We start from the raw sequence: 27080 nt of genomic DNA on the forward strand, positions 1-27080 counted from the left end.
ACATGCGTCTATGCGTGGCTAATACCTACGCATGAGGTAACGTTACAACGGGAAATATAATGTCAGTCGAGATGTTTAGAGGAAGTTGGCGTCGGATCTCATGTTTGTACACTGGGAGAGAAAGTAGTCCCTCTGGAATGTGAGTCCGTTTCCCTCCGAAGCGGCCGGCGTCTCACTCTTCCTACCCTGGACCCCCTTTCCTCTTACTTTGCCATATTTCAACGCAAAGGTTGCGTGACGTTTCCGTGCCGTACCATTTTGTTTGCCCGGAGAGACGTTCAATCGGCCGACCGACAATAGCGCGGCGGAGGAGGCGGAGGGATACGGCGGAGGCGCAGCAGGACAATGTGAGCTCGGAGAGTTAACGCACTCAGCGAGAAGAAGGAGAAGAATCCTCCCGACCAGCATGGAAGTGCAATAATTCTACAAACATTGGACTTTGGCCGAGCAGCGTCTCGCTCAAGTGCACATTCGAGGCCGACGAAGAGCGGCGCCGGGCGCCATGGGCAGCGGCCGCTGAAAAGAAGCGGCTTCAGGGCCGAGAAAAGGGAGAAAGATGGGTGTCGTGTTGCGGACGCTGTTGTTTTCTACTTTTTGTTTCCTCGTACGAGGTGAGTTGCTTTCTCTCCGCCTTTTTCGCTCTCCGGCGGCGTCAAAGTGCACCCGAGTGCTTTGCGCCAGTGCCGTGTCTGTGATTAATGGCGGTTCCGTGGTGGCCGGGGCCCAGTTCGGGCTCTAGTTTGTCGGGAGCCGAGCTAGCGTTAGCCGGGCTAGGCTAGGCTCGTGCAGCTGCAGCACGGCTAGCTTAACCACAAATAGCTCGTCTTCGCCAATTTAAGGGGAAAATATTCCTGCTCGTCCCAAGTCTCCTTCTTCTCTTCCAACTCGACTTTTTTCTCCACTCTCCCCGACATTTGATAGTTTCACACACCGCTGTGGACTTCGCGCAACACCGGAAAGTTACACGAGAAGAAGAAAACTACACGACAATGTTTACTTTGGGCTAGGGGTGTCACGTGACGAGACGAGATTTGGATTTGAAGAAATGCTCAATGACAAACCATCAAACTTGTGTGACAGCATAGTGCAGCCCACTGATGTCGTTTCCACTGTGTAGCGCTCCCCTGCGCTCTGTGTGTATGCCAGCGGTCCCCGCCTCCACCCGCGGAAACAAAGAAGAGGGCTCACTCCGTTCAGGCCGTTGTTCTATTTAACAAACGTGGGGAGGTGCTGAAAGCCACCTGACGAATCGTCGTATTGATCAGCCCCTCGTTAATATATGGGCCAGTACTCGCTTTGAATGAAGTATTACTTAGTTGAATACAGTACACTGGCCGTACTGCTCCATGTAGTAGTAGTAGTAGTAGTAGTAGTCGTAGTAGTAGTATCTTCCCTGCTGGCAACCCGCTGTCGTAGACAGCTCGTGAGGTCTCCACGCCGTGTTTGAGGTAGAACGTCATGTTGTCTTGTCCCGCAGGTGCGCCGCTCCTCTTATACGCCAACCGGCGGGACCTGCGGCTAGTGGACGCCGCCCGGGACAAGGCCAACGCCACGGTGGTGGTGGGGGGGCTGGAGGACGCCGCCGCCGTGGACTACGTGTACTCTCTGGGTCTGATCTACTGGAGCGACGTGAGCGAGGAGGCCATCAAGCGCACCGTTTTCAACCAGTCAGGCGGCAGCGCCGTTCAGACGGTGGTCCCCGGTCTGGCCTCCCCGGACGGGCTGGCCTGCGACTGGCTGGGCAGTAAACTCTACTGGACCGACTCGGAAACCAACCGCATCGAGGTGTCCGAACTGGACGGATCGTTGAGGAAAGTTCTCTTCTGGCAGGAGCTGGACCAGCCCAGAGCCATCGCCTTGGACCCGGCACGAGGGTGAGTGTTGTCCGTGGGTCCGTTCCGTGGGCGCCGCCGTCCTAACTCGTGCATCCGATGTTGTTTACTACGCCGACGTGCCTCCACCGTGGCCAACACATGGAAGCGCTCCAGTGGGAAGAGTGCGCCGTGAGGTCGGATTACAGGGTCCACGGTCCTGGTCCTGTGAAAGCCATCATCTGGGCTCAGGAATGTGGACAAGGAAAGGAGCTCACGATGTTTGTCTTCCTAAATAACACCACTGACCCTCTTTCTCCTAAATAGACATGTTGTCTTTGCACCGGGACCATGGCGCCGTCCTACATGGCTAATAAATAGAATAATAATATATATAATATATATATATAATAATAAATACGTCAGCATGGACGCAGCACCGCTAGAAAGATGCTACCCCCCCCAATCACTGTGTAGTACCTGTAGATTATACTTGAAATGAGCTGGGGGAGGGGGGGTCTGGAGCGGAATAGTCACTTTTATTGCAAATGTTGACCTGAAATCGGAGTGTTTGGAGGGGGGGGGGATTGTGCTATGATTTTACTCATGGTTTATTCATCCATCCATCCGTCCGTTTTCTACTGCTTGTCATCACAAGACTCGTGGGCATGCTGGAGCCTATCCCAGCTGTCTTCTTGTTTAAACGGTCCTTTGCGGTGGACAGCAGTGGCGTCGCACATGCCTGGTCCGGGCCGTTTTGCTCTTTATTCATCACGTTGTCCAAATCAATACACAGTTCTTTCCACTCATGTTGCACAACCCTCTGGTGTGTGTGTGTGTGTGTGTGTGATTGTGTAACACTTTTCAAGCATGTGCTGTTGACCTCATTCATGGACTTCTTCTTTTGTGTGTGTGTTCTGTTGGACCAACATCAGCACGGAAACAAGCATGTGATGATATCATTTTCTTCAGTGGTGCATAAGCAGCAGCGCCACACGGGATGGCATTATCTGATGTCATTAGCTACATTAGCTTGAATCTAGACCCTGGCCAGCAGCCAGAGGAACAACAGTGAAGTGGAGTGAGATCGGGAGTTTGGTGAATTTGTTGACGTAGCTTGTTCAGCGTCCCGGGTATGTTGTTGGCGCTAATGGCGGAGCGCATGTTAACCACTGCCACTCAGCCGCCTCTCCCATCCCGATACGCAGCTTCATGTACTGGACGGACTGGGGGGAGGTGCCCAAGATCGAGCGGGCCGGGATGGCCGGGACCAACCGCTCCATCATCATCGACAGAGACATCTACTGGCCCAACGGCCTGACGCTGGACTACACCCGGCAGAAACTGTACTGGGCCGACGCCAAGCACAACTTCATCCACCGCTGTGACCTGGATGGCACCAACAGGTACCTAGCAGCACCAGCGCCGGTGGGTGGGTGGGTGGGTGTGTGGGTGTGTGTGATGCCAGTGTTGATGTGGTGTCAGGGAGGTGGTGGTGAAAGGAGAGCTGCCCCACCCCTTCGCCCTCACCCTCTACGAGGACACGCTGTTCTGGACCGACTGGAACACGCACTCCATCCACTCCTGCATGAAGGACAACGGCGCCGTGCAGCGCGTGGTCCACTCCGACATCTTCTCGCCCATGGACATCCACGTCTTCAGCCCCAAGAGACAAGCCCAGCGTGAGTGTGCACGTGGTTGCCAGACGTGGTCGGCGAGGGTGCTCAAACGTGTGTCCATCTTACGCAGTCAGCACGCCGTGCTCCTTGAACAATGGCGGCTGCTCCCACCTCTGCCTGCTGTCACCTGACCCGCCCTTCTACCAGTGTGCCTGTCCCACCGGGGTCCAGCTGCTGCAGGACGCCAAGACCTGCCGAGACGGTGAGTTGTATGCCTGCCTTAATTACACACGCCACACCGGCATTGGTCACTGATACCGGTCACTGATACCGGTCACTGATACCGGTCACTGATACCGGTCACTGATACCGGTCACTGATACCGGTCACTGATACCGGTCACTGATACCGGTCACTGATACCGGTCACTGATACCGGTCACTGCTAGCACACGTACAACAATCCCTCCTGTACGCTTCCACACCCCACCACAGGCAGTCCACTTCCACCGAGAAGCATTCCATGTCTGCCATCTCCAAAGCCAACATAGCGGACACAACAAGAGAACATACGACACACGACACGTAAATAGCACTTATGTGTAGAAGTGCACACTTGTATGTTGTAAGTGCATACTTACACTTTGTTGTTCAGTCTTAAGGGCACAATTGTGTCCTTACACTGAATGTCATGTGTGTGTCTAAGTGCACAAGACTTGTGTACTTAGTCAGTGTAGATTGTGGACGGCCGAGACATTCCAGGTGTTCTTTCCAAGCAGGTTCTCCAGCAGGTGATCTCATTGACAGCCCCCCCCCCCAAAAAAAAAAAACAAAACAAAGGAGGTTCATCATTAAAATCAGCTTTTTTAGTGAGCGGCTGGAAAGAAAACCTGTAGTGTCTCGGCCCTCCGTGGCAGGAGTTTGACCCCCCCGGTCTACTGTGTGTGAGTACGGTGTGTAGTTGCAGAGTGGGGGGTGTCATGGGGGGTGTCGTGGGCGGCGGAGGGAAGAAGCTTGTGGTTAAGGTGCCAAGACAAGAGGAGGACGGGAAAGAATAAGAAGCTCTGACGCCAGGGGTGGCGTTACTGTGACCGGGCTACGTGGGGCACTCTGTGGGGACGGGGGGGGGGGGGTGATGTCATGAGTCGCACCCATTCCTTGCAGCACGGACGGCTTTGACTTCCTGTGCTCCACGTTCCCAGTGGAAGGAGGAGAGGGTGCGTGCAGCTGAAGTTGGGTTGACATTCTTCTCCAAGTACGTCACAAGAAGACCAAAACATTTGCAGACTGTTTGCTGCCTTTCCAAAAGGAGGAAGCATCATCATCATCACCACTAGGCCCCCCCCCTTCACCGGGCGTCTGTGTGGATGAATGGCAGCCTGGATGCTCCTACCCTCCCTCTTTTATTTACATTTTTTGCTTCAGTGGCGTAGCCCGCGGGGAGGTGGGGAGGGGAGGCTTTTGTTGAAGGCGGGGGTCACGTGCTCCCTCGGCAGACAATGCCCCCTTTCACCCGCCCCAGCTCAGCTATTTCAGCTCCTTAAAGGAGGGTGTACTCAAACGTGGCGGCACCATTGTCGACCCCCCCCCCATCCCGCAAGTCGCTATTGCCTTCATCTGGTTTTCACTGTGGGCATCCTGTGGGTGCAGGTGCTACTCGCATGCTGCTGCTGGCCCGGCGGACGGACCTGCGCCGCATCTCCCTGGACACGCCCGACTTCACCGACATCATCCTGCAGGTGGACGACATCCGCCACGCCATCGCCATCGACTATGACCCGGTGGAGGGGTACATCTACTGGACGGACGACGACGTCAAGGCCATCCGCCGCTCCTTGCCCGACGGCGGCGACGCCCAGTTTGTGGTCACGTCGCAGGTCAACCACCCCGACGGCATCGCGGTGGACTGGATCGCCCGCAACCTCTACTGGACCGACACCGGCACCGACCGCATCGAGGTGACCAGGCTGAACGGCACCATGCGCAAGATCCTCATCTCGGAAGACTTGGACGAGCCCAGAGCCATCGTCCTGGACCCGGTGGCCGGGTGAGCGCCCCTTCCTTTCCCTTCCCGTCTTCTTCCCAGCACCACGCAACACCTCATCTTTTCCCGCTCTCCGCTCCAGGTACATGTACTGGACCGACTGGGGCGAGGTGCCCAAGATCGAGCGTGCTGACCTGGACGGGATGGAGCGAGTGGTGATGGTCAACACCTCCCTGGGCTGGCCCAACGGCCTCGCACTCGACTACGAGGAACGCAAGCTCTACTGGGGGGACGCCAAGACCGACATGATTGAGGTGGGTGGTACGGTGGTAAACCTGCTGGGATTTAGGAAAGGTGGGGTCAGAAGTGACGCTACGCTGTATGGCTTTGTTGTCTTCATAACTATCTGTCAATCATCTTCCCCCACTTTCTTTATATTCCCCTTTCTCTTCTTATGTTAACTATATTCTTACAAAACGACTGCTGACGTTTCCATTTTTTCAGTATTTGTATGAACTGATATTTGTAGCCCACCCCAGCCCCCCTTAGGGTGGGATGCTGCCCCTTTTCTCCTCTTTAGTGTGGAAGTGAGAGTGTTGCACACTTGCTGCTTTCTCTCTAGTGTGGTGACCCCGCCTCACCCCCTCCCCACCTCTGGTGCCGCTCAGACCTCCCTCACTCCCTCCCTCCCTCCCTGGGCTCCGGCGCACATCTGGTTCCAATTGTGGCCCGCACGCCAGCTGCGGTCGGCCATGTTTAGAATAGAAGCACAATGTGAAAGACGGCCATGCTGTGGTGAAATGTTCCTCCTTGGCTGGCGATGGAAACTTCACTGGATATTTATAGCCACCTTAAACGTACTCTTGCTTGTGTTGGAGGTGCCGCTCGGTCACGTGACTGCGTGCGGGCCCGCTCCTGCGTGCGGTGATGTCAGCCAACATGTCAAAGTGCTGAGTCACGTGACCAGCGGCCGGCACCACGCTTCCACGCTGCGTGGAAGCCTGCTGGGGTCACCTGCCAGCGAGGGTCCACGCTGATAAACGGATAAATGTGGCGGCCATATGTTGCTCTTGTTGGCGCGCCGCTAGCTAGCGTCATCACGCTGCCATTGGACGTGGCGGCCGTGCGTCCCTGAAGGGAAGTCTTCTTTTAATCCCACACGATCTTGTGGCAGCCATACTTCTTCTCCCGATAAGACGATGGTGATGGTGATGGGCACGGAAGGACTTTAGCGCTGTCGTTGTGTGTTGCTTAGTTGATGAACATGGACGGCACGGGGAGGCGGGTCCTCGTGGAGGACAAACTCCCCCACATTTTCGGCTTCACGCTGCTGGGCGACTTCATCTACTGGACGGACTGGCAGCGCCGCAGCATCGAGCGAGTCCACAAGCACACGGCCGAGCGGGAGATCATCATCGACCAGCTGCCGGACCTGATGGGCCTCAAGGCCACGTACGTGCACAAGGCCTCGGGTGAGTGCGCCGCCCTCCGCCGTCGGCCGCGTTTCTCCGTGCTGACCCACGCCCCCTCTGTCAGGAACCAACCCGTGCGCAGACGGCAACGGCGGCTGCAGCCACCTGTGCCTGTTCAAGCCTCAGGGCGTTCAGTGCGGGTGCCCCATCGGTCTGGAGCTGATCGCCGACATGCGCACCTGCATCGTCCCCGAGGCCTTCCTGCTGTTCTCCCGCCACACGGACATCCGCCGCATCTCGCTGGAGACCAACAACAACAACGTGGCCATCCCGCTCACCGGCGTCAAGGAGGCGTCGGCGTTGGACTTTGACGTCACCGACAACCGCATCTACTGGACGGACATCACTCTGAAGGTGAGACGTGCGCCGCCGACCGAACCGCACCTCCTTTTTAACCCCTCCCCCAACAGACCATCAGCCGGGCCTTCATGAACGGCAGCGCGTTGGAGCACGTGGTGGAGTTTGGCCTGGACTACCCGGAGGGGATGGCCGTAGACTGGTTGGGGAAGAACCTGTACTGGGCAGACACCGGAACCAACCGCATCGAGGTGGCCAAACTGGACGGGCAGCACCGCCAGGTCCTGGTCTGGAAAGATTTGGATAGTCCACGGGCTCTGGCTCTGGACCCCGCCGAAGGGTGAGCACCACGTGCGCTCGGTGCGACGGGGTCGCAGGACACGTCAAACGTTCTCCCCGTGTCCCCCCTCAGCTACATGTACTGGACGGAATGGGGCGGCAAGCCAAAGATCGACCGCTCGGCTATGGATGGGACGGGCCGCATCACTCTGGTGGCGGACGTGGGCCGAGCCAACGGGCTCACCATCGACTACGCCGAGCGCCGCCTGTACTGGACCGACCTGGACACCACGCTGATCGAGTCGTCCAACATGCTCGGTAAGCAAAGCCGGACCCAAACTCCCCCCCCCTTCCCAAAAACGTGCTGGCTTCCAAATTGTCCATAGGTATGAATGTGAGTGTGAATGGTTGTTTGTCTATATGTGCCCTGGGATTGGCTGGCCACCAGTCCAGGGTGGACAGCTGGGATAGGCTCCAGCACCCTCCATGACCCCTCGGGCATCGTGTCCATGTTTGCGTTTCAGGTCAGGACCGAGAGGTGATAGCGGACGACCTCCCCCACCCGTTCGGCCTCACCCAGTACCAGGACTACATCTACTGGACGGACTGGAGCCAGCGCAGCATCGAGCGCGCCAACAAGACCAGCGGGCAGAACCGCACGGTCATCCAGGGCCACCTGGAGTACGTCATGGACATCCTGGTCTTCCACTCGTCCCGGCAAGGCGGCTGGAACGCGTGCGCCTCCACCAACGGTCACTGCTCGCACCTCTGCCTCGCCGTTCCCGTCAGCAGCTTTGTGTGCGGCTGCCCCGCCCACTTCTCGCTCAACTACGACAACAAGACGTGCAGCGGTGAGAAGCCCCGCCTCCTCCCGCATCCTCCATCGGCCTCGCCGTAACCGTTTGTGGTCTTTCCAGCCCCCACGTCCTTCCTGCTGTTCAGCCAGAAGACGGCCATCAATCGCATGGTGATTGACGAGCAGCAGAGTCCCGATATCATCCTCCCCATCCACAACCTCCGCAACGTACGCGCCATCGACTACGACCCGCTGGACAAACAGCTCTACTGGATCGACTCCAAGCAGAACCTCATACGGCGGGCTCAGGACGACGGGAACCAGGTGGGGGTCACTCCAACATGCTCTCTCTCTCTCTCTCTCTCTCGCTCTCTCTCTCTCTCTAACAGTCTCGCTCTCTCTAACACCCACTCTGTGTGTGTCACCCTCTTGACGTGGCCACCCCGTGCCGTGTGTCTGCCACAGAGCATGACGGTGGTGTCGGGCTCGTCGTCCGGGCCGAGTCAGGGCCTGCAGCCGTACGACCTGAGCATGGACATCTACAGCCGCTTCATCTACTGGACCAGCGAGGTCACCAACGTCATCAACGTCACCCGCACGGACGGCGGCCGCGTGGGCGTGGTCCTGCAAGGGGCGCCCGATAAGCCCCGCGCCATCGTGGTCAACCCGGAGCGAGGGTGGGTGTTTTGTAGCACAGGTTAAAGGTCACGTGCTCACACATGAGGCCCGTTTGGCGTCTCGGGATGAAAAGAAAGACGCAGGCATGGATTTATAGACGGAAAGATGGGCACGCCAGCACCCCTCCAGGAGGCGGCTTTGAGTGTTCTGCCAGATTTGTGCGAGTTCCAGGAAACGTTTAAAGACTTTCAGATGTTTTTCTGCAGGTACTTTTTTTCCCTCCGTGCAGGACGACTGCAGGAGCTTTTTGTTTTCTCTTCCTTTCTCCTTGTTTATTCTCTCGCTCTTGTCGCTGCCAAGTCGTTTGTTTGGAACCATAATTGCAGCCTTCCTCGGGGCCCCGGCCCCGGCCCCGCCAGTAATGTGTGTGCTTCAGAGATGAGGTCTGCAGATGTTGTGCTTCCTTCCTCGCAGCATTGCAGACTCGGACGCACCATGATGATGATGATGATTGTGTCGTGTGTCACAGGTACATGTACTTCACCAACCTGCTGGAGCGCTCGCCCACCATCGAGCGGGCGGCGCTGGATGGGACCGAGCGGGAGGTTCTGTTTTTCAGAGGCCTGGGCAAGCCCGTCGCCCTCGCCATTGACAACGAGCTGGGGAAGCTGTTCTGGGTGGACTCTGACCTGCGGCGCATTGAGAGCAGCGACCTGTCAGGTACGCACGCCACAAGCAGAGTGACTGTGGGGGTGGACGGGGGTGGACGGGGGTGGACGGGGGTGGACGGGGGTGGACGGGGTTCAGCTCAGGCAGGAGAGAGAGAGAGAGAGAGAGATGAAGCCCAGCTTTCGCCACATTCCAATGATTCTAAACAGCCTGACGAGATCCTGGTGGGACAAGGCTGCATGTGCAACTTCCTGTGCTCCGACTTCTTGCGGTCTGCAGAGGCTGGCGCCCCCCTCAGGAGGATTTGATGATAGCAGGTGGACGCTAGACCAACCCTGTGCTTCTAATTTGCATTGGGGCCGAACTGCAGGGCTGGCGTTTCAGGTGGCTGCTCAGGTTTCATGCGTGCTTCTTGGTTTTTTGGTAAGACCACCGAGGGTTTGTTTACAGCTGAGCTCAGAGGAAGTTACAACGAGCCGTTCCATGTCGGCCTTCATTCTGTTTAAACCCCAAATATTCCCGCACTGTGCCTGTGGCGTTCACCCTCAAGTCGCTTTTGTGTTGTCACCGATGTTAGCCTATGCTAACTGCAGATAGCGTAGTAGCTAGTAGCCCCACCAAGACTTTACACTCCTAGAACCCGCAAGGCATGCCGGGAACCCATGTGTGCACTTCCTGTGGCGTGACAGGCCAGGCTTGGTTAGAGTTAGGTTTTTATGGACGACTCAGAGACTGGACCGTTTTTGCCGTTGATTGGTGGGTTTGAGACGGACCCCCGCCCCCCCCCCTGCAAAAAGCGGCTATCTACTGCACCCACTTTGGGTTTGAATGACATCCCATGTGCCGTCCAGCTGATGAACACCTGTCCCACTCCTCCCGCCCCTCCCCCGCCTCACCCCTCAGTTCCTCACCTGTTTTGTTGCCTTAGTTCCTGATCGTTTTTGGCCCGACAACCTTGTTTTGTCCCTGCCGCCCCCCCTCCTCAGGCGCCAATCGCATCGTCATCGCCGACTCCAACATCCTGCAGCCGGTGGGACTGACGGTGTTCGGGAAGCACCTGTACTGGATCGACAAGCAGCAGCAGATGATCGAGCGCATCGACAAGGTGACGCGTGAGGGCCGCACCAAGATCCAGGCCCGCATCGCCTACCTGAGCGACATCCACGCCGTCCACGAGCTGGACATGAGGGAGTACGGTGAGGGCTGCTCCGCCAGCCGGTCCCCAAAGCCGGGCCGCCGCGCTGACCCCTCTCCTTCCCGTCCTCAGGGAAACACCCGTGCACGTGGGACAACGGCGGCTGTTCGCACATCTGCATCGTGAAGGGCGACGGGACCACCCGCTGCTCCTGTCCCGTCCACCTGGTTCTGCTGCAGGACGAGCTGTCCTGCGGAGGTGAGCGCCACCCGGCCCCGTGAATTCGCCCACCCCGCCTGTACGCCGCCCTGACTCCCGCTTCCTCCTCAGAACCGCCCACCTGTTCCCCAGAGCAGTTCTCGTGCCGGTCCGGTGAGGTGGACTGCATCCCTCAGGCCTGGCGCTGTGACGGCTACGCCGAGTGCGACGACAGCAGCGACGAGGTGGACTGTCCCGTCTGCTCCGAGTCGGAGTTCCAGTGCGACAGCCGGCAGTGCATCGACCGCAGCCTGCGCTGCAACGGCGAGTTCAACTGCCAGGACCGCTCTGACGAGAACAAGTGCGAAGGTGGGCACGCCCCCGCCGTCTTTAGCAGAGACCCCCTGACCTGGCGTGCACTCATTTCCTCTTGGTGCCCTCCAGAGCGCTGCCCCGCCGACCAGTTCACCTGCACCAACGGCCAGTGCATCGGCAAGCACAAGAAGTGCGACAACAACATGGACTGCACCGACAACTCTGACGAGATCGGCTGCTGTAAGCTCGCCGCCGCCACGCCGCCACCCTCACGCCACCGCGTCTCCTTTCGGAGCAACCGTCCCACTCTTCCTCTGTGCTTCCAGATCCCACCGAGGAGCCGCCCCCGCCCAACAACACCATCGGCTCCATCGTGGGTGTGGTCATGGCCCTGTTTGTGGTGGGCGCCGTCTATTTCGTGTGCCAGCGCGTGCTGTGTCCCCAGATGAAGGACGACGGCGAGACCGTCACCAACGACTTTGTGGTCCACGGCCCGTCGTCGGTGCCTCTGGGATACGTGCCGCACCCCAGCTCCTTGTCCAGCTCTCTGCCAGGTGAGACGTCAGGCGACACGTCAGGCGACACGTCAGGCGACACGTCAGGCGACACGTCAGGCGACACGTCAGGCGACACGTCAGGCCGCCCATTGGCTGGCTGTAGGATGACTACAAGCTGTGTGTGTGTGCGTGTGTGTGTGTGTGTGCGTGTGCGTGTGTGTGTGTGTGGCAGGTATGTCCGGTGGCAAGTCCGTGATTGGCTCCCTGAGCATCATGGGCGGGAGCAGCGGCCCGTCCTACGACCGCTCCCACATCACGGGGGCGTCATCCAGCAGCTCGTCCAGCACTAAGGGCACCTACTTCCCCACGGTGAGGCCCCCCCCCCCCCCAGGAAGGTTTCAGTAAAAAAGTCTGTGTGTGTGTGTGTGACTTTTGTTTGGTGCTCGCCAGATCCTGAATCCGCCCCCTTCTCCCGCCACCGTCCGCTCGCAGTACACCGTGGAGTTTGGATACTCCTCCAACAGCCCCTCCACGCACAGATCGTACAGGTAGGATCAACGCCGGACACCTCGCTTCCTCTTCCTCCTCACACGCCCCCCCCATCTCCGTCCCGCAGCTACCGGCCCTACACGTACCGCCACTTTGCCCCGCCCACCACGCCCTGCAGCACAGACGTGTGTGACAGCGACTACACGCCGGGCCGCCGTGTGCCACTCAAGTCCAGCGGCGCCGCCGCCGCCGCCAAGGGCTACACCAGCGACCTCAACTACGACTCTGAGCCTTTCCCGCCGCCGCCGACGCCACGCAGCCAGTACCTGTCGGCGGAGGAGAACTGCGAGAGCTGCCCGCCGTCGCCTTACACCGAGCGCAGCTACTCTCACCACCTGTACCCGCCGCCGCCATCGCCCTGCACGGACTCTTCGTGAGCCACATGGGGCGCGGGTGGTGGCTCCGCCCCCTCAGTGTAAATAGCAATTGTGCATATATGAGGTTAAAAATGGGAACGCCAGGCTGGCTGCAGAACATTTGTACATTGAACAGAGAAGATCATATTTATATATTTTCTATACAGTGATGACGCCATCGAGCTTTGTATTGACACATTTGTACATTTTTTAAGAAAAGCTTTTATGAAAATCCCACGCATACACGTTGCCTTAAAGGACACCATGCCAAATATCTACCATCAGCAGCTCCGCCCACACCGCTCCACCGCTCTCTTCACGTACGGGATGCAGCCAAAGGGGTGGAGCCGGCACCCCCCACCCCCGTCCCCCCCAGTCCCCTTCACGTCCCAAAGCTGAGCGTCCCGACTTGTGCCTGAGCAGTCAAGACGGGAAATATTTTTGTATAAGCTAAAGAAAAACAAGAAGAAGAAACATTGTAAATCTGTCATTCCGTCTATTTTTCTACACGCGACAATCCTCTCGTCTCACGTGCACGGACGACTTCCACCAGCATCAGTGTGACAATCTCGACTTCCTGTCAGACACCGCTCGCTGCTGACAGCAGCTCTTAAACCTGGACCACGTCACCGGTCATCAACGCCAACCTGAACCACGTCACCGGTCATCAACGCCAACCTGGACCACGTCACCGGTCGGAAACGCCAACCTGGACGACGTCACCGGTCGGAAACGCCAACCTGGACCACGTCACCGGTCGGAAACGCCAACCTGGACCACGTCACCGGTCGGAAACGCCAACCTGGACGACGTCACCGGTCGGAAACGCCAACCTGGACCACGTCACCGGTCGGAAACGCCAACCTGGACCACGTCACCGGTCGGAAACGCCAACCTGGACGACGTCACCGGTCGGAAACGCCAACCTGGACGACGTCACCGGTCGGAAACGCCAACCTGGACCACGTCACCGGTCGTCAACGCCAACCTGGACGACGTCACCGGTCGGCAACGCCACCAAGCGGTCGATGAGTTGGACAGTTTTGGTCTTCCTAAAGTGAAAGCTTGTGTGCCAGAGATTCCAAGGTGGGGCACTTGAGTGTAAAAAAAAGTTTATTTTTTTTTCTTGAAGCACTTTTGTCTCTTGGACAGGAAAATGAGAGCGTTTGGATCTTCTCGCCTTCTCTGGAGGTGACCAACATTGGTCTCGCCACTCTGTAAACGTGTACGGCCCAACCACAAGCTGTTATAACATCGAATGCTGATTTTTATTTTTGTCTTTTTGTTTAACATAAAGTGAGTGACATTTTACTCCGTGTCAGTGTGATTCATGAAGCGTGCTGGGGCGCATTCACGGGTTAATACTGGTTATTATAATACTGGTTATTATAATACCGGTTATTTACCCTAAATATAAAAGTATGGGATAGTTTGTGGAGCGATACTCCGACGACCCTTTTTTTTTTTTTAGAATTTCGTTATTACACTAAGCATTACGGTAATGTGGTCTGAGCAGCAACTGAGTTGTGATTGGTTCTCGAGTGCCACGTGACCTGGCAACAGCGGAAGAAACGGAACTGGCGCAGCAAGAAGGGGTAAGCTTACGAACAGCAAAATGAAAGCAAAGATTAAAACTGAGTGATTTTGAGTGAGTGACACATTTTATCGATAAAGTGACCGTCTGCCCCCCCCCCAACCCCCGGATGCGGTTAGCATGATTGTTGGGAGTTTAGCAACCGGCGGCCACGTTCGGCCGTCGAAGGACGAGAAAGGAGAGGAAGCGTCCGAGCTGTCGGTTACTTAGGCTTTACTGTCGCGGCTTTGCTGCTCGGCTGTTCTCGAACCGTCGACCAATTAAAACATCATTCCGTTCAGGAAGTGACGTCACAAAATTCGGGCTTTCTTTTCACGTCGAAACGACAAAAGCAGGTGTTTGTTGTCGCTGCCTGCCGCGGGAATTTCCCTCGAGTGACGTCAGCACAGCCGGATGATTGACAGCCTGGGAGGCGCGTGTGTGTGTGTGTGTGTGTGTGCTGAATAATAGCGTAAAGATGTCGTCCTCAGGACCATGCAGAGCACCACAAACTACCTGTGGCTCATCTCCGACCTGCTGGGTCAAGGCGCCACGGCCAACGTGTACCGCGGCAGACACAAGGTGACACGCGCAGAGGTCAAAGGTCCTCCCGCCCTTCTACATCCTGCTGTAAGCGTCTTTCTTGTCTTGGCAGAAAACGGGCGACCTGTACGCCGTCAAGGTGTTCAACAACCTGAGCTTCCTGCGCCCGCTGGACGTGCAGATGAGGGAGTTTGAGGTTCTGAAGAAACTCAACCACAAGAACATCGTCAAACTGTTCGCCGTGGAGGAGGAGGTGCGTGCGTGTGTGCGTGCGTGCGTGCTACCGAGGTGGCGTCATGTGACTTCCTCTGTTGCAGTCCAACACGCGGCACAAGGTCCTGGTGATGGAGTACTGTCCCTGCGGGAGTCTCTACACCGTCCTGGAGGAGTCGTCCAACGCCTACGGGCTTCCCGAGGACGAGTTCCTCATCGTCCTGCATGACGTCGGTAAGAAATGGCCCACATGTCCCGTGTTGGGCTCCCGTGACGCCGCCTTCTGGTCGGTCGCCCGCAGTGGCGGGCATGAACCACCTGAGGGAGTACGGCATCGTGCACCGCGACATCAAGCCGGGCAACATCATGCGGGTCATCGGCGAGGACGGACGCTCCGTCTACAAGCTGACCGACTTTGGGGCGGCGCGGGAGCTGGAGGACGACGAGCAGTTTGTGTCCCTGTACGGCACGGAGGAGTACCTGGTGAGGGCCGCCATCTTGTTTCCCCGTCAGTCGGCGGTCAGACGCGGTCGTCAGCGTGTGTCTGCCGCAGCATCCCGACATGTACGAGCGCGCCGTGCTGAGGAAGGACCACCAGAAGAAGTACGGCGCCACCGTGGACCTGTGGAGCATCGGCGTCACCTTCTACCACGCCGCCACCGGCAGCCTGCCCTTCCGCCCCTTCGAGGGACCCCGCAGGAACCAGGAAGTCATGTAAGGCCGCCGGCTCTGAGCCGCCGGCTCTGAGCCGCCGGCGAGCCCACGCTCACAAGGCCACTCTCGCTCTCTCAGGTACAAGATCATCACGGAGAAGCCGTCCGGGACCATCTCGGGACACCAGAAGTGTGAGAACGGGAAGATCGAGTGGAGCACCGAGATGCCCGTGTCCTGCAGCCTGTCCAAGTGGGTGCCCCCGCGCCGCCCCCGCGACGCCCCCGTGCCGCCACGGAGATCTGCATTGATCCGCCTTGCGTCTTCTCAGGGGCCTTCAGAGCCTGCTGACGCCCGTCCTGGCCAACATCCTGGAAGCGGACCAGGAGAAGTGTTGGGGCTTCGACCAGTTCTTCGCCGAGACCAACGATATCCTGCACCGCACCGTGGTCTTCGTCTTCAGCCTGCAGCAGGCCACGCTGCACCACGTCTACATCCATGAGTACAACACGTGAGTGACGCCGTCACGCCGCTGCGTCACGCCGCCGCCGCGTCACGCCGCCGCATCACGCCGCCGCCTGACCGCTGGTGTGCACAGGGCGGCGCTGTTCCAGGAGCTGCTGTCCCGCAGGACCAGCATTCCGCTGCACAACCAGGAGCTCCTCTACGAGGGCCGCCGCCTCGTCTTGGACCCCAACCGCCAGGCCAAGACCTTCCCCAAGACCACCAGGGACAACCCCATGATGCTCGTCAGCCGAGAGTCCGTGGCCACAGTGGGACTCATCTTTGAGGACCGTACGTGACCCCGCCCCCTCGGAACCCCCCGCCCCCGCTTCAGCCTCAGCAAGTGTTCTTGTCTCCTCAGCAAGTCCTCCCAAAGTCCAGCCTCGCTACGACCTGGACCTGGACGCCAGCTACGCCAAGGTACCCGCCCAACCTCACGTACCCGCCTTTGTAGCCACGCCCACTTACCCCATCTTGGTCTTCAGACCTTCGCAGGGGACGTGGGACACTTGTGGAAGACGTCCGAGTCTCTGCTGGTCTACCAAGAACTGGTCCGCAAAGGGGTCCGTGGTCTCATGTGAGTTGATGGTGATGATGGTGATGATGGTGATGGTGGTGGGGATGATGATGGTGATGATGATGATGGTGATGGTGGTGATGATGATGGTGATGATGATGGTGATGATGATGATGGTGATGATGGTGATGGTGGTGATGATGATGATGGTGATGGTGGTGGTGGGGATGATGATGGTGATGATGATGATGGTGGTGGTGGGGATGATGATGGTGATGATGATGGTGATGATGATGATGGTGATGATGGTGATGGTGGTGATGATGATGATGGTGATGGTGGTGATGATGATGGTGGTGGTGATGATGATGGTGATGGTGATGATGGTGATGATGGTGGTGGGGATGATGATGATGATGATGGTGATGATGGTGATGGTGATGATGGTGATGATGTGGTGGGGATGATGATGATGATGATGGTGATGATGATGATAATGATGATGATGATGATGGTGATGATGATGATAATGATGATGGTGATGGTGATGATGGTGGTGGGGATGATGATGGTGATGATGATGGTGATGATGATGATGGTGATGATACCAGAGAGCTGATGAAGGAGGACTACAACGAGATCCTCCACAAGAAGTCTGAGGTCTTCCGCCTGTCCAACGTTTGCAGCCAAAACCTGGAGAAGACGGAGCAGCTGTGAGTGCGCACGTCTAACATGGACGCCATGCGTGTGCATAAGTACACGCGTGCACATAAGTGGGGATGAAGAAGGCGTGTGCGTGTGCGTGTGCGTGCAGGTTGGAGGTCCTCATGCAAGCCAACGTGCTGACGTCCGAGTATGACGAGATCGCTGACATGCATAAGAAAGTCGTCAGAGTGAGCGCTCGCCCCGCAGGCGTGATTGCTGCGTGACGGTCGCCATGGTGACCGTGACTGCGTGTGTTGTAGATCTCCAGCTCCTTGGAGCCCATCGATAGGAGCACGCAGGACGTGAAGGCCAAGTTCCTGCCAGGAGGTCCACTGACTGATGGATGGACCCAACAAGTGGGCACGCACCCCCAAGACAGGAAGTAAAGTATGACTCCTCCCCCTGTGTGTGCGCGCGTGTGTGCGTGACCAGCGTGTCCTGATGTGTGCAGCGTGGAGAAGATCAAAGTCCTGCTGGACGCCATCACGGCCATCTACCAACAGTTTAAGAAGGACAAAGCCGAGAGACGTAAGTCAGCATCATCATCATCATCATCATCATCATCATCATCATCATCATCATCACCACGTCTTTCTGATGTGTGTGTGTGTGTGTGTGTGTTCAGGTCTTCCTTACAATGAGGAGCAGATCCACAAATTTGACAAGTAGGTCCACACGTGTCAGCCCACCCACCGCCACAGCCTCCACTCATGTGTGTGTGTGTGCGTGCACGTGTGTGTGCACGACAGACAGAAGTTGGTGCTCCACGCCAGCAAAGCCCGCACGTTGTTCACGGAGGAGTGTGCCATGAAGTACCGCCTCTTCATCTCCAAGAGCGAGGAGTGGATGAGGTGAGCGCCGCCGCCTTCCCTGCGCTTCGCCCGCCGCACCGTGCCGCGCCGCGCCCTTAACGTGCGTGCGTCGCCGTGCACAGGAAGGTTCACCACGCGAGGAAGCAGCTGCTCGGCCTGACCACTCAGCTGCTGGGCATGGAGAAGGAAGTCAGCGTGCTGACGGAGCGAGCCGCCAAGGTACGCCGACCCCCCCCCCCCCCCCCCACCCCTCCAGCTCGCCCCCACCCCCTAACGCCCACCCTCTTCCAGCTGCAGGAACTACTTCCTGCCAAGGTTCTTCCTCTGCTGGCCGCTGGCATCAAACCTCAAGCCTACCTCAGCCAGAACACCCTGGTGGAGATGACGCTCGGGTGAGACCACCCTCTGTCCGCTCCGCACTTGCGTACTTACACTCAGTCTTCATTTCATAAGTGCACTACGCACTTGCGTACTTACACTCAGTCTTCATTTCATAAGTGCACTACGCACTTGCGTACTTACTCAGTCTTCATTGCATAAGTGCACTACGCACTTGCGTACTTACTCAGTCTTCATTGCATAAGTGCACTACGCACTTGCGTACTTACTCAGTCTTCATTGCATAAGTGCACTACGCACTTGCGTACTTACTCAGTCTTCATTGCATAAGTGCACTACGCACTTGCGTACTTACTCAGTCTTCATTGCATAAGTGCACTACGCACTTGCGTACTTACTCAGTCTTCATTGCATAAGTGCACTACGCACTTGCGTACTTACACTCAGTTTTCATTGCATAAGCACAATTTTCTACGTACACTTAGTCATCTGAGTGCATAAGTGCACAACCGGGTGCTTAGTCTTCTGAGTGAACAAATGCATACTTAGCGTGTCGTTGAGTGCCCAAGCGAGCACGTGCACACTGAAGTACTGAAGTATGGTAAACGCAGTGCACTGCCAGAAGAGGAAGGTAAGTAAGTGTGAGTGGCGACGTGGGGCCAACGTTAGTAGTTGGTAGTTGGTAGTTAGTAGCTAGTAGTTAGTAGTTAGTAGCTAGTAGTTAGTAGTTGGTAGCTAGTAGTTAGTAGTTAGATGCTCCATCCTCCATCCTCCATCTGAGACGTGCGTGCTTGTGTCAGGATGAAGAAGCTGAAGGAGGAGATGGAGGGCGTGGTCAAAGAGCTGGCGGAGAACAACCACTTCCTGGAAAGGTCACATGACTCTTTTTGCAGAAGCCCGGCCCACGCAGGTCACATGAGCGCCTGTCAATGACGGCATCAAACGTTGTCTTCTTCAGATTCGGAACGCTGACGTTGGACGGAGGCCTGCGAGGTTGAGAGACGCCAAGGAGACTTTTTGTAAATAAAAGGAGATGTAAATAATAATAATAATAATAAGAAGAAGAAGAAGAATCATTTCACACATCTACACACACACACACACACACACACACGCAGGTCACGTGACATGAAATAAACAATGACCACCCATTCAGCGTGACGTGCCTCAATCCCCCCCCAATCCCCCCCCCCCACCCCGCCGGTTGCCCGTGACGACCGAGCTCTGTCGCTGTTGCCATGGAGACCCGCTGCGACAGCATCTTTCAAGATGGCGGCACACGAACGTTCCTTTTAAGACCGCTTTATTCTGAAGGGATGTTGGGGGCGGGGCCTAAGGCCCCCACCAGGAACACGTGACTCGGTACGAGGAAAACATGCATCCTCCTCTTCATCGCCATCATCATCATCCTCGACTGAAGACCACACGCGCGGCTGCCTCATCATCATCTTCCTCTCCCGCGCTGAGGCCGCCGGCGGTTCCGGTCCGGATCGTCGGCTCGGCGGTTTGGGGGTCGGGCGCGTGCACTGGTGAGACGTTTACATAAATACGTTTCTGACAAGTGACGTCATGTACGTATATCGTGTTGATGTGCTGGGGGGCGGGGCTATCGTTAGCTTAGCCACGTTGTTATTAAATTAGCACGGATTGACGAACTAGCTTCAGCCCGGGAGCGGCGTCAGGCGGCAACAGGAAGTGACGACATGATTGGAAAGGCTTCCTGCTGCTCGGTGGCGCCGCCTTCAAAGTTGTCTCAGGGAACTTTGACCTTGACCTTTGTCCTGCTAGCATGTTACTAGCATGTTACTAGCATGTTACTAGCATGTTACTAGCATGTTAGCACGAGTGCCACTAACGCTGGTGTGTGTGTGTGTGTGTGCGTGCGTGCGTGTGCGGCAGCGTGACCAAGATGGTGTACGCGTCCACCAACACGGTGGCCATGGAGCGCACGCTCTTTGCTCCCGCCTTTTCCTATCCCGTGTCCTTCAACTACTCGGAGCGGGAAAACTCAACGGTCCCGAGCAGCTCGGCCACGCCCACCAACGTGACCTCCTCCCCTTCGTCGTGGCTGAGCCGCCCGCAGGAGGAGCTGACGTCGGGCGAGGTGGCGGCGCTGGCGCTGGCGTTCGGGGCGGTGTGGCTGGTGTCCATCTTGGGAAACTCGCTGGTGTGCGTGGTGATCCACCGCAGCCGCCGCACGCAGTCCACCACCAACTACTTCGTGGTGGCCATCGCCTGCGCCGACCTGCTGGCGAGCGTGGGCGGCGCTCCCCTGGTGCTGGTCCAGGTGGCGTGGGGCCGGTGGCCTCTGAGCGCCGAGGCGTGCAAGGCGGTGCGCTACGTGCAGCACCTGTGTCCCGGCGTGCAGGTGTACGTGTTGCTGTCCATCGCCGTGGACCGCTTCTACACCATCGTGTACCCGCTCAGCTTCAAGGTGTCCCGCGAGAAGGCCAAGAAGATGATCCTGGCCTCGTGGCTCTTCGACGCCGCCTTTGTGGCGCCGTGCGTTTTTTTCTACGGGTCCACGGCGCCCGGCGGCCACCACTGCCACTTCTTCCTCCCGGACAGCTGGGGCGCCGTGGCCTACGCCGCCGTGCACCTGCTCTTCGGCTTCGCCCTCCCGGCCGGCCTGATCGCGTCCTTCTACCAGCGCGTGGTCCGCTACATCTGGAGGATCGGCGTCGACGGCCACACGGTGCGGCGGACCACCAATGCGGTCCCACGGACCAAGGTGAAGACCATCAAGATGTTCCTCATGCTCAACTGGGTCTTCTTCGTCACGTGGACCCCCTTCTACATGGCCCAGTTGTGGCACCCCAGGGAGGCGGAGGGCGGCGGCCGGCGGGGGCTGCTCTTCTTCGCCGCCGTGGCCTGGATCTCCTTCAGCTCGGCGGCGTCCAAGCCCACCTTGTACTCGGTCTACAACGCCAACTTCAGGCGGGGCATGAGGGAGACCTTCTGCATGTCCTCCATGAAGTGTTACCGTAGCAACGCCTACACCATCACAGCCAGCTCGCGCCTGGCCAAGAAGAACTACGTGGGCGTGGTGGACGTGCCCGTGCACACCAAGACGGGGGCCAAGGACCACTTTGACCCCACAGACAAGAAGGTGGCATGGACCGCCAGCGGAAACCCCCACAACACCTTCGTCTGACTAGCTAGCTGCTAGCTGCTCGCTGACGCTTTGTGTGCTAACCTTAATTAGCATGTCGACTCCCACAAAAAAGGTGAAATCGTGATTTTTATTTGTTAGCGTTGACGCCACCGCCATGTCTTTCTTCACACCAATAAAGAAACAAAAGCTCCGGAAGAGAAGTCAGTAGAAGTTCATGGGAGCTTGTCGCCATGGAAACAAGCCAGGAGATGCTAACTGGTCCGAGCGCAGCAGACATTTTGTTTCTCAGCCTTGAACGTTGCTGTTGTTCTTCTTGGTCTTGGTGCCGACGCCCCCTGGTGGCGCCTTCTGGTCGTCGCCCGTCAGCAGAGCCTTGATCTCGGATGGGATCTTTCCCTGATCCATGGCCGAACACCACTGCTTGTACTGGAACACACAGCAGGAAGGTGAGTGGGGGGGGTGGAGGAGGGGGGGCTGATTCATGGCCATGACGTCACGCTCACCATGTCCAGTTCTTCCCGCAGGGCGCATATGGCTCGCTCCTTGCTGGACACCAGTTCCTCCAGGTACTGGTACCGGAGCTTCTTCCGGGCCCGACACTCCCTGGCGCTCTGGCGGCTTCGCTCCAGTTTGGCCTTCAGGTCGATCTTGGCGGGCTTGCGGCCGCGTTTCCCGGGTTTCTTCACTTTGCCGGCCACCATCTGATGACGACGACCACAGACAGAGCGCCGCTAGCATCGTGCTAACAACAGCCGGAGTGAGGACGCGAACGGATGCTCACCTTGTTTTCCTCCATGTTGCCGTATGCTAGCGGCTCGCTAGCGGCTCGCTCGCGTTAGCCTCGCACGGCTAGCAAGCTCGGCCCGGCGGATGAAGGACGAGAAGAAGGCGCAAAGATGTCAGCTGCTCGACACCATTTGTTGTTTGGTTGTTTACATCACCGTCTTTTCCGCTCTCCGTCGCTGACCACGCCTCCTTTGACACAACTTTATTGACAAACGAAATATGGACAAAAAACTAGTCAACTAAAAATAAACGAGTAAAGTACCTTCGCTGAGCTAAATACAATGTTTGTACCTTCCCTGGCATACAAAAATGAGCTAATTACAATGTTTCATCAACATATGTACACATTCTGTATGACGATGCTAACAACCACGCCAAGCTAACCGTGCGTGCTAATAAAAAAACCCCAACAGTTAACTGTTGTATCAATGGTTCCTTTTATAGCTGCTATTTCTTCCTTCCCGTGTACGCCTGTGAACCACGGAGGAGTGTTGCGATGGCCGGTCACGTTTATTAGGTGCCTGCGCCTTTAAGACGCCGAAGCTCCCCCGGATAACGTAATGCTTTTATTTTTCACGGCCGTGACCTCATCTGTAGCAGAGACTTTCTCTTGGACTTCCACTTTCTCGCCTTCGCGTCGTCGGCGCACCCGGAGTCCGACTTGTCGCACCACCCGACCCGTCGGCGAGCTTTGGGAGTTTGACGTCGAACTTTCGAAGGGTGAGTCGACAACAAGCTCGTCGTCCAAGGAAGTCAAGTCTTCGTCACCCGAACACCGAAGTAACGAGCAGGACGTGCTGCTGACGTCACAGCCCTTCGGGCCTGCTAGTTAGCTACTAGTTAGCCACACCAGTTAGCCGTCTGCCCGACACTGCTAGCTTATTTGTGTTTACTGTAAGTTCACATTTGACGGCGATCATTCATTGAAATTGACCAAATGACCTTCCCTTTTAACGTGTTGTCATCCTGCGCGCTGATTGGCCACCGGCAAAGCCCCGCCCCCTCTGAGCCACTTGAATCAGGCTGCGGTCAAAGTCCTGATGTCATGTGGGGGCGGGGTTTACCTGGCAGTGGGAGGAGCCTGAGATGGAGTATTACATTGATGTGATGGCAAGGCCTCACTGACTCTTTCACTCCCACAGTGACGACGTGTCCGCACCGCCGTGATGTCATCACTTCCTGACTCTTGTCCCGCCTTCTGCTGAGCGAAGGATCCTACCCCTCCGACACGTTCCAGGCGGTTCTGAGGACGGTGGCGCCCTTCCGCTGGGGGGAAGGGGCTTGAGGTGCAGACGCCATCGGGATGACTACGTCGGCTTCCATGAAAATGGTCTCCCCGTGAGGCCTTCGCCGCGTGGCGTGGACCCGGAGGACGACCAGGGGGAGCGGCGGGCATGCTCAGGCCCGGCAGCGTGAGGCCCATCGGGGCGGAGGCTCTGGTGGCGCTGCTGGAGGGGGGTCTGGACCGCGTGGTTCTGATCGACAGCAGGCCGTTTGTGGACTACAACACCTCCCACATCCTGGAGGCCGTCAACGTCAACTGTTCCAAGCTGATGAAAAGGAGGCTCTTGCAGGACAAGGTCCACATCGCAGAACTCATCCAGCACTCGGCCAGCAACAAGGTCAGAACCCCACGCACTTCCTGCTACGCACGCCTCATTTCCTGCCGGCGCTCACGTGTGGTTCGTGTGCTCAGTTGGAGCTGCAGGCCCACCACGAGGTGGTGGTCTATGACCACAGTTCTTCAGACCCGTCCTCTCTGGGCTCCGATGGCTTCGTCAGCGTGCTGCTGCTCAAACTGGAGCGCAACTTTCCGTCCGTGCACCTGCTGGAAGGTGAGTGCGTGTCGGCGGCACGGCGTGGTGACATCACACTCGCGTACTCACGCCTGGACTTTAGTACGCGTTTGTGGACTTACTGGCACGCTGAAGCCCACTACACCCCCTAGGACCTTCGTCTTTGTCTTCCATCTCGTCTTTCACTGCCCTCTAGTTTACTTAACCCCACTCTAGTCTACTTACCCCCGCTCTAGTCTACTTACCCCCACCCTAGTCTACTTACCCCCACCCTAGTCTACTTACCCCACTCTAGTCTACTTACCCCCGCTCTAGTTTACTTAACCCCACTCTCGTCTACTTACCCCCGCTCTAGTTTACTTAACCCCACTCTCGTCTACTTACCCCCGCTCTAGTCTACTTACCCCCGCTCTAGTCTACTTACCCCCGCACTCTAGTCTACTTACCCCCGCACTCTAGTCTACTTACCCCCGCACTAGTCTACTTACCCCCAGTCTAGTCTACTTACCCCCGCTCTAGTCTACTTACCCGCACTCTAGTCTACTTACCCGCACTCTAGTCTACTTACCCCCGCTCTAGTCTACTTAACCCCGCTCTAGTCTACTTAACCCCACTCTCGTCTACTTACCCCCGCTCTAGTCTACTTACCCCCGCTCTAGTCTACTTACCCCCGCTCTAGTCTACTTACCCCCGCTCTAGTCTACTTACCCGCACTCTAGTCTACTTACCCCCGCTCTAGTCTACTTACCCCCGCTCTAGTCTACTTACCCCCGCTCTAGTCTACTTACCCCCGCTCTAGTCTACTTAACCCCGCTCTAGTCTACTTAACCCCGCTCTAGTCTACTTAACCCCACTCTAGTCTACTTACCCCCGCTCTAGTCTACTTACCCCCGCTCTAGTCTACTTACCCCCGCTCTAGTCTACTTACCCCCGCTCTAGTCTACTTACCCCCGCTCTAGTCTACTTAACCCCACTCTCGTCTACTTACCCGCACTCTAGTCTACTTACACGCACTCTAGTCTACTTACACGCACTCTAGTCTACTTACCCGCACTCTAGTCTACTTACCCGCACTCTAGCACTCTAGTCCGCACTCTACTTACACCGTCTTTCACAGAACTCTAGTCTACTTACCCCCACTCTAGTCATGAGCCATGAGTATGAGGTGACAACTTCCTGTATCAAAATAAAAGTATGGTGACAGTTTCCTGTGCGTCAGGTGGTTTCTCAGAGTTTTCCCGCCAGTTTCCGGGTCTGTGTGAGGGCAAGATGGCGGCGGTTCCGTCGTGCGTGTCTCCACCGTGCCTGCTTGTGGCCAACACGGGTCCCACGCGCATCCTGCCCCACCTGTACCTGGGCTGCCAGCGGGACGTCCTCAACCAGGTATGCACACACACACGCACGCACGAGTCCTTCAAGGCAACGACGACGATGATGATGATGATGATGATGATGTCACAGGATGTCATGCAGCAGAACGCCATCGCGTACGTGCTCAATGCCAGCAACACGTGTCCCAAACCCGACTTCATTCCAGAGTCTCACTTCCTGCGGGTCCCCGTCAACGACAGTTTCTGTGAGAAGATCCTGCCATGGTTGGACAGATCTGTTGAGTTCATAGGTCAGCTGCCCCACCCGTGACGTGTGTCATGTGACGTGTGTCATGTGATGTGTCATGTGACGTGTGTGTGTGTGCGTTGCAGAGAAGGCCAAAGCCTCCAACTCCTGCGTTCTCGTTCACTGCCTGGCGGGAATCTCCCGCTCGGCCACCATCGCCATCGCCTACATCATGAAGAGGATGGACATGTCTCTGGACGAGGCGTACAGGTCACTCCAGGACGCCGTCTCGCTCTCTCTCTCTCTCTCTCTCTCTCTCTCTCGTGCGACCCGGTTCTGACCCCCTGGTGTGGTCTGCAGGTTCGTCAAGGAGAAGAGGCCGACCATCTCTCCTAACTTCAACTTCCTGGGTCAGCTGCTGGACTTTGAGAAGAGGATCAAGAGCCCTCACGCCACACAACGGCAGCCCGTCCCTGCGAACCCGCCTCTGGACCGTGATGTCAGCAGGGGGGCTCTGCTGGAGCCCCTCATGCTGCCTCCTGAGGAGCGTCTGCTGGCTCAGACCCTGGGCGGTCTGCAGCTCGCCGCCGAGGATGGCGCCCGCCTGAAGCGCTCCTTCTCTTTGGACATCAAGGCGCACGGCGAGCCGGGCGTGGGCGGCGCCACCGCCAAAGCGCGTCACTTCTCTCCCGTGGAGGAGGTCTCGGAGCAAAGTCCAGACAAGGACCACACATATGAGATGCAGCGGGCCGCGCCCTCGACAGACGACGCCAACTTCCTGTTCGGACTGTCGCAGAGCCAGCAGCACCTGGCCAGAGCGGGCCCCAGCAGCACCCTGAAAGGGTGGCACTCAGACATCCTGCTGGGGCCCGTCACGGCGTCGTCTCGGTCCTCCCGGGCAGGAGCCTGGTACCTCTCCTCGGCCATCTTCACCGGGGGCGGCTTAGCGGCGCTCGGCTGCGGCCACGGGCCGGAGGCGGTGCGGCGGCGTGGGCGCCCGCGAGCACGAGACGGCGGCGACTTGCGCAGGAGCTGGCACGAAGAGAGCAGCTTCGAGAAGCAGCTGAAGAGACGAAGCTGTCAGATGGACTTCGGAGACGGCCTCACGGACAGACGCTCCCGTGACGACGTGGCGCAACTCGGAGGTCGCTCCAGTTTTTCTGGAAGCTTGGAGCTCATCCAGGTGTCCTGACGGGAGCTCCGCCTTAGCTTGTCATTGCCGTGTAGCGCCGCCTCCTGGCTGTATGATGATGATGATGATGATGATGAAGATGTATGTGATTAAAGGTGTGATGTGGTGGTACATAAACAAGAAGACTAACGTGATCTTCCAAGATCCTACTAGAATGTTAGCGGAATAACTTTGATGACATTT

At 57.3% G+C, this 27080-nt stretch overlaps 5 protein-coding genes across 5 annotated transcripts; 4 read left to right on the forward strand and 1 right to left on the reverse strand.

Moving 5' to 3' along the window:
• Positions 1-141: 141 nt before the first annotated feature.
• lrp6 (low density lipoprotein receptor-related protein 6) lies at positions 142-13905 on the forward strand. The gene is made up of 23 exons (XM_058067413.1): positions 142-611; positions 1478-1874; positions 3020-3217; positions 3297-3493; positions 3561-3692; positions 5080-5476; positions 5556-5727; positions 6669-6885; positions 6950-7239; positions 7296-7522; positions 7595-7779; positions 7986-8312; positions 8379-8581; positions 8723-8934; positions 9405-9595; positions 10531-10740; positions 10812-10937; positions 11010-11246; positions 11322-11432; positions 11519-11746; positions 11922-12058; positions 12140-12237; positions 12306-13905. The coding sequence occupies exons 1-23, from the start codon at positions 557-559 to the stop codon at positions 12613-12615; spliced, it is 4857 nt and encodes a 1618-aa protein (XP_057923396.1). The 5' UTR covers positions 142-556; the 3' UTR covers positions 12616-13905.
• Positions 13906-14083: 178 nt separating this feature from the next.
• On the forward strand, positions 14084-19602 carry tbk1 (TANK-binding kinase 1). The gene is made up of 21 exons (XM_058067449.1): positions 14084-14189; positions 14659-14749; positions 14823-14963; positions 15028-15157; positions 15225-15406; positions 15477-15637; positions 15716-15826; positions 15906-16085; positions 16173-16369; positions 16440-16498; positions 16564-16655; positions 17207-17308; positions 17410-17488; positions 17561-17682; positions 17752-17828; positions 17926-17965; positions 18050-18151; positions 18235-18331; positions 18404-18504; positions 19252-19323; positions 19410-19602. Exons 2-21 carry the CDS (start codon positions 14663-14665, stop codon positions 19447-19449), a joined length of 2172 nt encoding a protein of 723 aa, XP_057923432.1. The 5' UTR covers positions 14084-14189; positions 14659-14662; the 3' UTR covers positions 19450-19602.
• A 128-nt stretch (positions 19603-19730) lies between these two features.
• On the forward strand, positions 19731-21619 carry gpr19 (G protein-coupled receptor 19). Its single transcript, XM_058067483.1, has 2 exons — positions 19731-19980; positions 20351-21619. Exon 2 carries the CDS (start codon positions 20361-20363, stop codon positions 21603-21605), a length of 1245 nt encoding a protein of 414 aa, XP_057923466.1. The 5' UTR covers positions 19731-19980; positions 20351-20360; the 3' UTR covers positions 21606-21619.
• A 55-nt stretch (positions 21620-21674) lies between these two features.
• crebl2 (cAMP responsive element binding protein-like 2) lies at positions 21675-23267 on the reverse strand. The gene is made up of 3 exons (XM_058067502.1): positions 22348-23267; positions 22070-22267; positions 21675-21992 (listed from the first exon to the last, which is right to left on the reverse strand). The coding sequence occupies exons 1-3, from the start codon at positions 22360-22362 to the stop codon at positions 21852-21854; spliced, it is 354 nt and encodes a 117-aa protein (XP_057923485.1). The 5' UTR covers positions 22363-23267; the 3' UTR covers positions 21675-21851.
• A 479-nt stretch (positions 23268-23746) lies between these two features.
• dusp16 (dual specificity phosphatase 16) lies at positions 23747-27038 on the forward strand. The gene is made up of 6 exons (XM_058067471.1): positions 23747-23974; positions 24049-24187; positions 25368-25531; positions 25610-25769; positions 25852-25975; positions 26066-27038. The coding sequence occupies exons 1-6, from the start codon at positions 23747-23749 to the stop codon at positions 26895-26897; spliced, it is 1647 nt and encodes a 548-aa protein (XP_057923454.1). The 3' UTR covers positions 26898-27038.
• The last annotated feature ends 42 nt before the right edge of the window (positions 27039-27080 follow it).

This window comes from Doryrhamphus excisus, chromosome 3, assembly GCF_030265055.1.
Source record: "Doryrhamphus excisus isolate RoL2022-K1 chromosome 3, RoL_Dexc_1.0, whole genome shotgun sequence".
Taxonomy (NCBI): Eukaryota; Metazoa; Chordata; class Actinopteri; order Syngnathiformes; family Syngnathidae; genus Doryrhamphus; species Doryrhamphus excisus.

Coding starts and splice junctions, on each gene's coding strand:
- lrp6 (XM_058067413.1), top strand. CDS start 557: ATGGGTGTCGTGTTGCGGACGCTGTTGTTTTCTACTTTTTGTTTCCTC. Junction 10,938..11,009: donor GGACGAGCTGTCCTGCGGAG/GTGAGCGCCACC, acceptor CTTCCTCCTCAG/AACCGCCCACCTGTTCCCCA. Junction 12,059..12,139: donor AGGGCACCTACTTCCCCACG/GTGAGGCCCCCC, acceptor GGTGCTCGCCAG/ATCCTGAATCCGCCCCCTTC.
- tbk1 (XM_058067449.1), top strand. CDS start 14,663: ATGCAGAGCACCACAAACTACCTGTGGCTCATCTCCGACCTGCTGGGT. Junction 15,407..15,476: donor ACGGCACGGAGGAGTACCTG/GTGAGGGCCGCC, acceptor TGTCTGCCGCAG/CATCCCGACATGTACGAGCG. Junction 16,086..16,172: donor TACATCCATGAGTACAACAC/GTGAGTGACGCC, acceptor TGGTGTGCACAG/GGCGGCGCTGTTCCAGGAGC.
- gpr19 (XM_058067483.1), top strand. CDS start 20,361: ATGGTGTACGCGTCCACCAACACGGTGGCCATGGAGCGCACGCTCTTT.
- crebl2 (XM_058067502.1), bottom strand. Junction 21,993..22,069: donor TGCGGGAAGAACTGGACATG/GTGAGCGTGACG, acceptor TGTGTGTTCCAG/TACAAGCAGTGGTGTTCGGC.
- dusp16 (XM_058067471.1), top strand. CDS start 23,747: ATGCTCAGGCCCGGCAGCGTGAGGCCCATCGGGGCGGAGGCTCTGGTG. Junction 24,188..25,367: donor GTCCGTGCACCTGCTGGAAG/GTGAGTGCGTGT, acceptor CCTGTGCGTCAG/GTGGTTTCTCAGAGTTTTCC. Junction 25,532..25,609: donor AGCGGGACGTCCTCAACCAG/GTATGCACACAC, acceptor ATGATGTCACAG/GATGTCATGCAGCAGAACGC.